The sequence below is a fragment of the Oryx dammah genome, unplaced genomic scaffold (genome assembly GCF_014754425.2).
Source record: "Oryx dammah isolate SB20612 unplaced genomic scaffold, SCBI_Odam_1.1 HiC_scaffold_22, whole genome shotgun sequence".
In the NCBI taxonomy this organism is placed as follows: domain Eukaryota; kingdom Metazoa; phylum Chordata; class Mammalia; order Artiodactyla; family Bovidae; genus Oryx; species Oryx dammah.
The window spans coordinates 57,567,518-57,577,813 of record NW_024070206.1 but is presented as its reverse complement, the minus strand read 5'-3'; the positions used below and the strand labels follow the sequence as shown (position 1 = coordinate 57,577,813).

The 10,296-nt window shown below is 52.4% G+C and overlaps 1 protein-coding gene across 1 annotated transcript in view; it reads left to right on the top strand.

Moving 5' to 3' along the window:
* DIPK1C (divergent protein kinase domain 1C) overlaps positions 1–3,703 on the top strand; it is a 21,804-nt gene extending 18,101 nt beyond the window's left edge. The window contains exon 7 of the mRNA XM_040264245.1: positions 3,069–3,703. Coding sequence (XP_040120179.1) covers positions 3,069–3,371 — 303 coding nt within the window. The 3' untranslated portion in view covers positions 3,372–3,703. The remainder of the gene's footprint in view (positions 1–3,068) is intronic.
* Positions 3,704–10,296: the final 6,593 nt, after the last annotated feature.

Below are 10,296 nucleotides of genomic sequence, written 5' to 3'. Positions count from 1 at the left end.
TCCTGTCCTCTCTGGGGGAGGGGACCGTGTTCTCTCTGATGGCCCCTGTCCCTCTTGGGGGGCCCTGTCCTCTCTGAGGGATCCTGTCCTCTCTGGGGGAGGGGACCATGTTCTCTCTGATGGCCCCTGTCCCTCTTGGGGGGCCCTATCCTCTCTGAGGGGCCCTGTCCTCTCTGGGGGAGGGGACTGTGTTCTCTCTAATGGCCCCTGTCCCTCTTGGGGGGCCCTATCCTCTCTGAGGGGTCCTGCCCTCTCTGGGGGAGGGGACCGTGTTCTCTCTGGGGGACCCGATCCCTCTTGGGGGGCCCTGTCCTCTCTGCAGGGAGGGCCGCTGTCTCCTGGGGTCCTCTGACTCCCACTCGTGGCTCCTGCTGATGTACCTGGAGGTCATTGCCCTCTCGCCACCACCTGGGCTCAGTGCGTCCAGTGAGGGCAGGGATGGGGGAGATGGGGAGCGTTTGTTCTTTGTCGTCTACCTGGGGGAGGGGCTGTGGGCCAAGTGACCCCAGGGGCTAATGGATGGTGCTCCCAACATGGCCGTTACTGTGTCCCCCACAACCATGGGGGTGTCTGTTCTCTCTGGGCCTAATTTCTACATCTACACACACACACAATGAGCACTTCTTATATCAAACTAAACTCCAGATGGCTCAGATACTTACACCTAAAAAATGAGACCCTAAATGTTCCAGAAAAAACTAGGAAAATTGAAGATACCCTAGAGCTCGGAAGGCCTTTCTAAGCACAGAACAAAGCTCAGAGGCTCTAAGAGGAACAACTGACACATTTAACCATCTTACAAAAATCCCCATGGCAAAAGCAAAACAAAATTACAAAAAATATGAAAAATTTAAAAGTTAAATGAGAAAACTGGCAAACTGTCTGCAGCTGCTCTCACAGATGAGACTAGAGGACAGAGGTGGCCTTTACCCCCAGCTGCAGAGATTCAGTGTCCCCCAGGATCATCCTTGGCCCACCAGACATTCTCCACTGTGGTTACCCCACATCCCAGGATCAGTCTAGTGACTGGTCAGAAGGGGAGGGGGAAATGCAAAACCCAGCCCCTTTGGCCTCTATAAGGAACAACTCTATAGGTCATCCCAGCATCAGAAGTTCACCTTCTCCCTCAGTTTCATGGAAATATGGTTCCTGAGAACGCCCCTCAATAAATCCCTGCATGCAAACCTCCATCCTACAGTCTGCTCCGAAGGGAACCAACCTAAGCAAGGGGCCAGTGTCCTTAATATATAAAGAGCATTTACAAATCAATATGAAAAGGCCAACAACCTAACAGAAATGTGGGCAAAGTATATCAACTTGACCAGTCACTGGAAAGGAAGAACAAATACTTTCAACCTGACTGATAAGAAGAGTGATACAAATCAAATAATTTTTCAACTGACAAAAATAAAAGACAACACACATTGTTGAAGGTGTTCTTAGTGTATGTTGCTGTGAGAGTGTAACTTGGTTCAATTTTTATGGGGGGTCAATCTGGTAATATCTGTCAGAATAAATGTGCATATCCTTGGCTCATAAATTTCATTTCCAGAAGTTTTAGTCATATTCAAAATGAAAATGACATCTGAAAGATATGTATTGCAGCATTTTTTATAATAGCAAAAGTTAGTGAGCAACCTAAATTTCCATCAGTAGGGAACAAGCTAAATAATTTATGATATGCATTTGAGGTACAGTCATTAAAACAAATGGAATACCCTTATAGTGATTTGGAAGGTCTCTCTGATATTTGATTAAATGGAAGCTATAGAACAGTGTGTGTAATATACTCCCATCCATGTAAAGTAAAAGAAAAAGGAAATGCATGAAACAGTAACTCACCAGAAGGACATTCAAGGGAGTGGGTGCCTTTCAGAGCTGAGAGCTGAGTGTCTGGTTTTTAGGAGTTGGATGGAGCTTAAGATTAAAGCCTAATTGGTGGGACATTTTCAATGTTTGCACCTGAAGATGCATTATCAATTCAAAAAAGAAATAAGAACATTTGTTTTTAAATAGAATCCTCATCCTTGCAGGGATTAGTAAATGAAAGTCAAACTTATTTGTCTCCCATGAAACAGTAGATTATAAAATTGAGGCATTTGTTAAATGAGTATAATATAAAGTGTGATGTAGAAAAATAGAGCAGAATATTAATTATGCATGAATTGTGCTCCATCCAACAGGGAGAAAACCAGGAGGGCTGTAAAACAGCAAAACAGCATGTTTAAATTGAGAATTTAAAGAGATCTTCAGCCCCAGTAAATTTCATACCCAAGGAGAATTAAAGATTATGAGAGAGAGACTTCACTTTTACTTCTCCTAAAATAAAACATCGTAAAGGCTTCTTGGGCTTCCTGGGTCAGGAAGATCCCCTGGAGAAGGGATAGGCTGCCCACTCCAGTATTCATGGGCTTCCCTGGTGACTCAGATAGTAAAGAATCCACCTGAAATGCAGGAAACCTGGGTGTGATCCCTGGGCTGGGAAGATCCCCTGGAAGAGAGCATAGCCACCCATTCCAGTATTCTTGCCTGGAGAATCCCCATGGACAGGGGAGCCTGACAAGCTACAGCCTAAGGGGTGGAAAAGAGTCTGGACATGACCGAGTGACTAAGCACAGCACAGCACACAAAGGCTTCTTTAAAGAACTAGCCTCTCCCTTCCGATATACCTTTTTCCCAGGGAGCCGGAAAGTACTATCACATTCATACACCCCTTGTCACCAGCGTGTCGTGTGGCCTTGGGGACCACCTGCCAGGTGGTGATGACCGTCACTGTCATCAGCCTTGAATGAGAAAGTGAGGCCTGTGACCGCAGGGCTGGCAGCCTAGGGCCGCCCAGGGCCTACTCCTTAAGCAGCGGTTTCCAGCTCTGACCTCCTGCTGCAAGCTCCTCAGTGGTCTCGGAGCATCACCTGCAGCTTCCCCCTGCGACATCTCCGCCCCTGCGGGACAGCCTTCTAGTCTCCAGTGGCGCTGCGCGGCTGGGGTTCCGGGAGAGGTCCCCGGGGAGGGACAGGTGCGGGAGGGAACCCCACGCCCTGAGCTGACCACCCCCCTCTCTCCCCCAGGTGGTCTGCGACAAGATCTTCCGCCACTGGTTCTCCTCGCCCCGCGGCAGCTCCGCGGTGTCGGGTCCGCTGCGGGGGCAGCTGCGGGCGGCAGTGCAGGAGTGCGCGGCCCTCGGCACCCAGGGCGCGCCCCGCGTGCTCGGGAGGCTGCGAAGCCTGCTCCAGGCTGCGCTGCGGGAGCTGCGGGATGGCGAGGAGCCGCGCCCCGGGGCGAGGAGCCGTCAGCGTGGGGACCCTCACCGTGGGACCCCCGGCGCTGCTCGGAAGGCCCCAGCCGGCCTCGGCCATCACCCGTTCGAGTGACAGGAGGGATGGGTCTGGCACCGGGGTCTCCCCTGTGCGGGAACAGGAGTGTCCACGGGGCCCTGCAGACCCCCAGTGCAACAGTGTGTACAGGAGTGTGAGCATGCATGTGCACGAGTGTGCGTGAGCGCATGGCCGTGAGAGTTGTGCAGGTGTGTGGATGTGTGTGAGTAGGTGAGTGTGACCAGATGAGTGTCTGGGGCATGTGCTCCTCTGGGCGTGGAAGGCGCCGTCTCTGGTGGGTTCTGGACCCTTGGGTCTCCTGAGCAGAGTCACCTTTGTTTTGGAATTGAAAACAATAAAATACACAAGTCTGGGAGCTGTAGTCTGTACTCTGAGCATGTGGAACAGTTTATTGTACTTTTTGTTTTGAGGAATGCATGGCTTTCCTGGATTGTAAAATCGGACCTCTTATCTCAGTCTGTCCTCGCTCAGAGCAGGGCCTGCAGGCTCGCTGTGCTTGGGGGCAGGAGGGCCAGGTGGTGGGTGCCAGCCGTCTCTCCCACTCCAGTGGAGACCAGTCCGCAGACCTAACGTCTGGCATCTGTGCACAGAATTGCTTCTGGTGGGCTCCGGACCACCGTGCTCTGCTGCCAGAGACCAAACGGGGGGATCCCCGTCCCGGTCTCTCTCCCTAGTCAGGCAGCTGAAGCCAGGCCAGACATCTGTCCATCTTGGGGAGACATAGTTCTAGTTCACATATGGGGACCGTGAGAGCTCAGCAAACAACTACTGGCCACCCTCAAGATTAATCCAGAAAGGCACCAAGAGAGCACAAGGGATTCTGTTGAAGGTTTACAAATAGAAGATTAATCTGAAGTTTTAAAAGATCACTGTTGTTCAGTCGCGAAGTCACGTTGACTATTTGTAACCCCATGGACTGTAGCCAGCCAGGATCCTCTGTCCATGGGATTCTCCAGGCAAGAATACTGCAGTGAGTTGCCAGGGGATCTTCCTGACCCAGGGATCGAACCCATGTCTCCTGCATTGGCAGGTGGATTCTTTACCACTGAGCCACTAGGGAAGCCCCGTACTCCAATGAAAGTTTTCTTTGAAAAAGAAACTAAGTTGGAATCTTTGGGCTGACTTGACTTCTTTGTGGGCTTCCCAAGTGGCACTTGAGATAAAGAACCTGCCTGCTAACATAGGAGGAATAAGTAATGCAGGTTGGATTCCTAGGTTGGGGAGATGTCCTGGGGGAGGGCATGGCAACCTACTCCAGTATTCATGCCTGGAGAATCCCATGGATAGAGGGATTGTGGGCTGCAGTCCATGGGTCACAAGAGTTGACATGACTGAGCGACTGAGCACGCACAACTTCTTTGTCCTTTATTTTCCCCAACAGAGACTAGAGAGGAGAAGAATGTTATGCACCGCACTTATTAAGCAAGTCAGGACAAATGGTCAGTTCCAATTTTCACAATGTATTAACACAAAAAGTACACAAAGCATTTACTGAGTCATTTATGAAAAGTGAAAGTGGCTCAGTCATGTCCAACTCTTTGTGACCCCCATGGACTTCTCCAGGCCAGAATACTGGAGTGGGTACCCTTTCCCTTCTTCAGGGGACCTTCCCAACTCAGGGACTGAACCCAGGTCTCCCGTACTGCACGCAGATTCTTTACCAGCTGAGCCACAAGGGAAGCCCAAGAATACTGGAGTGGGTAGCCTATCCCTTCTCTAGTGGATCTTCCTGACCCAGGAATCGAACCAGGGTCTCCTGCATTGCAGGCGGATTCTTTATCAACTGAGCTATCACAGAAGCCCCCATTTATGGAAAGGTATATACTTACTGAAAATTACAACTTCCTTGGTGACTGCCAGGTGGTTGGTCAGCACATTTCTGGAGAACAAGGAAACAGCACATTCAGAGAACTTTCTGGAGAAAAGCACCTTGAGAAACACTCTGCTCTTCATTTTTATGTTGTTCCAAAGCAGCTTGTCATCTGGATAGGGTTTCACAAGAAGGGTGAATTTTCTCTTAACCACTTAAATTATTTTCTCTCTTTGGTCCCAGTTTTATTTTACTGCTGTATGTCAGGACAAACAGATTGGCCTGGCGTTTGAATGATAGTAAGTATGCACTTAATGGAAGGCTCCCGAGCTTGGAGCCAGAAGCCTGGGGCTAAGGGTCTGGTTCTCACGCTAACTAATTGTGTAACTTTAGATGAGGCAATTAACTTTGCCTCAGTTTTCTCACCTGCAATCTGTGATGTAAATGTTCCTTGGGAATCGAAGGAGCTAGAGTAGTCCAGAAAATTAATGCACAGATGCAAACATTCCCCTCTAAAATATGTGTGTTTTAATCCACTTTAGCCATTTAAGTCAATCCCCTTCTGGCCCATGCTATTGAAGGAGGCTCCCCAAAGATCAAGGACACAGCAGAAAGGGATGGGGGCTGGTGAGGTCTCTGGAATGGCCCTTGGTGGGGCTGGCTGGAGCAGAGCTAGGAAAGGCTCATGAATATTCCATGAAAACATCTCTACTTATCACTAATTTTTAAACTCCTCAAAGTCAGGTTTTTCTCTCATCTTTTCATTTTACAACTGAAGAACCCTTTCTGTTGTGTCAAGAGTAAGGCCTGGCTCATAGAAGACATGCGGAAAAGTGTAGTGGTTCCAAGTACGATTCAATCTTTATTACAACTTCTACAAAAGGCACTCATACTGTAGCAAACAGGGCTTCCCAGGTGGCTCAGAGGTAAAGAATCCACCTGCAGAGCAGGAAACACAGGTTCAGTCCTTGGGTAGGGGAGGTCCCCTGGAGGAGGGCACGGAAGTGCACTCCAGTATTCTTGCCTGGAGAATCCCCATGGACAGAGGAGCCTGGAAGGCCACAGTCCATGGGATCCCAAAGATTTGAAGATGACTAAGGAACTAAACGACAACAAAAAGCTGTAGCTAATATGGAGAATGGACCCAGACAATCCTGGAGGGAAGAGTGCTACTTGGACCCAGTCTGGCACAAAGGGGGGTCTCAGTCACAAACTCGGAGCTGGCAGAGACGCTGGAAGCGTTGCTATCGTGGCAGCTCCCTCTGAAAAAGACTGGTTGACAGAAAATGGTGGAGCAGGGATCCTCCGTGGGTCATCCTGGAAACATCTGGAAGCATCTATGAAGTGGGAAGTTCCTGGATGTGGAGTCAAGAGTCTCTGGGGCCGAGACTGCACTCCAAGAGCTGGAGGACAGCATCTATGTCTGTAGTAGAGAAGGCCCTTACCACATGGCTCCCTGGGGCCTTGGCGGGTGTGAGGCCTCCAGCTGGTCTTTCCTCAAGCAAGCACCTCTGAGCTGCAGGGCATTGAGTCGGTTTGTCCATCAAGGATCATCTTTACATAAGAATGGCTGACGGAGCACTTCTGCATAGTAAAAACCGAGGGACTTCTGTCTTCCCAACTTCTATTCCCTGACGTCAGAGTCAGCCATCATCAGCCCATTTATCAAACCTCCGACTGGTGGTCCAGGGATGTCTCTGCCCCGACCCTTCAGCCTCTGTCTTAGCAGAGAAAGTGCTGCTCTGTCCCCATTTCACTGGGAACTGCCCCCCCTCCCCACCCATGGCTCCTTGCTGCTCCCTCCCATAGCCCTAAGAGAATGCCCTTAGCAAGAATGCCCAGGGCAAGATCAGAAGACAGGCAGTCACCCACGCAGTGTGTGATTGTTGGTGAGGAATGTGCCCCCACCCCACTGGGACATTCTAACTCGCTCACTCCTCTCGCTCCGCCTTTGCTGCCAAAGCTTGAAGAAATCTCTGGTCTGGGGCAGAGTTCAGAGTCCACTTACCAGGCGTCACATTTGAAAACACGTCTTAAGAAACTGCAGGACCATTTTCAGCAGCTCTGGAGGCCTTCCCTGGAGGCTCTTGCCCCGCTTCTCAGCAGGAGCACGCTTCCTCCCTCGCATTCCTGAAGACTGCAGGCCTCTGGACCTGGTTTCCCAGTGGCGATGATGAGACGGACCCCCACCCCGTCTCACCTGTTTCTCTTCTGAGCAGGGCACCCGTGGGGGTGTTCTAGAACTATCTGCCTAGCTGGGGGGACCTGTCTGGCTGGGATCCTCACCTTCCTTCTCACCGCGTCTTCTAGGCACCGCGCTCCGTTTCGGAGCCTGGAAAGAGCAGGCGACGCTCTGTCATTTCGTTCCGCTTCCTACTGAGTCATCACACTGCTTCCCCGAGCCGGAGGCAGTGTATCATCCCCAAGCCTCTTTTCTCCAGACTCTCAGCACTTCAAACCTTCATTCTTTGCCACTACGTTCCTTCTTCCTAATCACTTTTCCTTTTATCCTATCCAGCGTCTGACCGGCCTTTGAAGGCAGGGAGATGAAACTGGAGAGGTCTCACCAGGAGTCGTGTCTCTCTGAGAAAGCTACAAAATGAATGAGTGCTTTTAATCAGCACTTTGAATTACTATTAAAAGCTTCCTGCTTAACCTCTTCTCCCATCACATCTTTAATTTTGCTCTTTCCTCTGAAACTATTTGGCTGAACCCTCTGCAAACCGGGGGATTCCCAGGTGGCTCAGTGATAAAGAATCCATCCGCCAGTGCAGGAGACGCAGGGAACGTGGGTTTGATCCCTGGGTTGGGAAGGTCCCTTGGAGGAGGAAATGGCCACCCACTCCAGTTTCTTGCCTGAAAAATTCCATGGACGGTGGAGCCTGGCAGGTTACAGTCTGTGGGGTGGGTAACAAAGAGCTGGACATGGCTGAGTGACTGAGTATGCACCTGCAAACTGGGACCCCAGGCCCTATGATGTCTCTGCTGTGCAGAAGCCAGGGTTGACCTGGGCACTGCCCAGTGAGGAGCGGCCTCTCTGCAGGCAGTGGGGGCCGGGTACTCTGGGGGACAGCACACCACCCCCAAGCACAGCTTCACAGAATCAGGGCACCGGGAGCAGCGGAGGGGCCTCCGATCCCTCTTTCTTGCCGGCATCCTGCTCCGAGGGTGTTAACATTGAAGGCTTTCAGTTCTAAGAAGGCAAACTACGAAGCTTTTATAAGCGGTTCTGATTTATCGCGTTTCTTTCACACACGTTTTGTGGCGTTCTGCACACCTGGGACCTCGCCTTGTACCCGCGCGTTTTCCTACAAAGGGGCCGATTTCTCCAGCAATGCTCAAGACAGAGAGAGGCGCGGAGCAGGCAGGGACATGTAGTTTGCATTTGATGGGTCAAGTCAGTGCACCCCATGGCGTTTTTCACTTGTGGTGAAGAATACATGAATAATTGACCGTTTTCCAGCGTATAGTTCGGGGCTTTATGCTGTATAACCATCACTCTACCCGTTTCCGGTCTGCACACTGAGACCGGAGCCGGCTCTGGGGCCGCCAGACTGCTGGGCCCCTGGCTGGGGGGACACTGACCCTCAGGATCAGCCACCCAGAGCAGGCTCCCGCACAGGGCCAGCGCTCTGTGAACATAGGTTTGTTTAATTCTCACCACAACGCTGAGGCTGGAACGAGCTCCTGTTAGAGATGAGAAAACGTGCAGTCAGATCTGAATGCTGCCCAAGGCAGAACACCCGGGTCTCTTGACCTTCAGTTCCACTGGACTGAGATAAAAATGCTCCGTCAGAATCCACCTACATGTCCTGTGTGGGGCTGACGGTGGCCATGAGTCCAGGACTTCAGAGAGCTCCGGGTGCCCCTGATCTGGGCTGTGAGTCAATGCTTCTCCAGGGGCCTCTCCTACAGGGTGACCTCTCTCTGCAGCTCCAGGATTTTTGGGGTGCAGGATGCTAGGAGCACTGCTGATGAACCCACACTCCAAGGAGGTCTAGGATGCAGGCTCAGGTGAGGAGGGCGGGGCTGGCCAAGAGTGAAGACCTTGAAGCAGGCCTGTGCAGACGGCCCAGTGTGGACGAGGCTGGGGTCTGTGTCTGTAAGAGGCAGGACCACGTATGACCTCACCGAATCACGCCCCCCTCATCCCATTTGGTCTACCAAGTTCTCTGCATCTGAGTCACAGCAGCACAGGTTCTTAGGAAGGATCCGTCACAGGAGCGAGCGACAGTGCCTGCCATGGTTTCAGCACTAACTGCAAGTCTGGGCGTTAAGTGAACACCTCACGAGTCCTAGGGAGGGATGACTAACGCACACGTAACGCAGAGCTGCAGCCCAGGGCAGAGAAAGGCCAATTGCTTGTCTAGACTCAACGCGGCTCATACACGCTGGGGGTGGTCCCTGGGCCCCGGGCTGTTCAGCTCCAAGCTCTTGGACTGAGCAGCAATAGTTCACGACGGAGTTCGGCCTTCTCACTGGAAAATGGGGGGATCACAGGCCTGAGTGTGATAGGCAGGGGTGAGGCCAGGGGACTCCCTGTGGAGGGCGGCCTGCTCTCCCAGAGTTAGGGGGCCGGAGGGACCCAGGAGGAGTAGACGGTGCACTGACGGAGCCCGAGACTTGGGCTCGAGTCCTCTCCCGCCAAGGCTGGGTTCTCGGGCCTCCCCGAGCTGTTTGGAGGCTGGAGTTCTCGTGTTGCTGCTGCCTGCCACGGCCCCTCTCACCAGCGCGGACCAGTTGCCTCCAAACCTACGACCTGGTCCAGAGTGAGATCAGGAAGGATAGGACTCAGTTGGGTGCCCTGATCCAGATGCCAGGTCAGGACGACAAGACTGCAGCCTGGGAGCTCAGAGCACAGGACAGAGCACACAGCCCCGGACAGAGTACACGGCCCCATACAGAGTACACAGCCCCAGACAGAGCACACGGCCCCGGACAGAGCACACGGCCCCGGACAGAGCACACAGCCCGGGACAGAGTACACAGCCCCATACAGAGCACACGGCCCCGGACAGAGCACACGGCCCCGGACAGAGCCCCGGACAGAGCACACGGCCCCGGACAGAGCACACGGCCCCGGACAGAGCACAAGGCCCCATACAGAGCACACGGCCCCGGACAGAGTACACGGCCCCGGACAGAGCACAC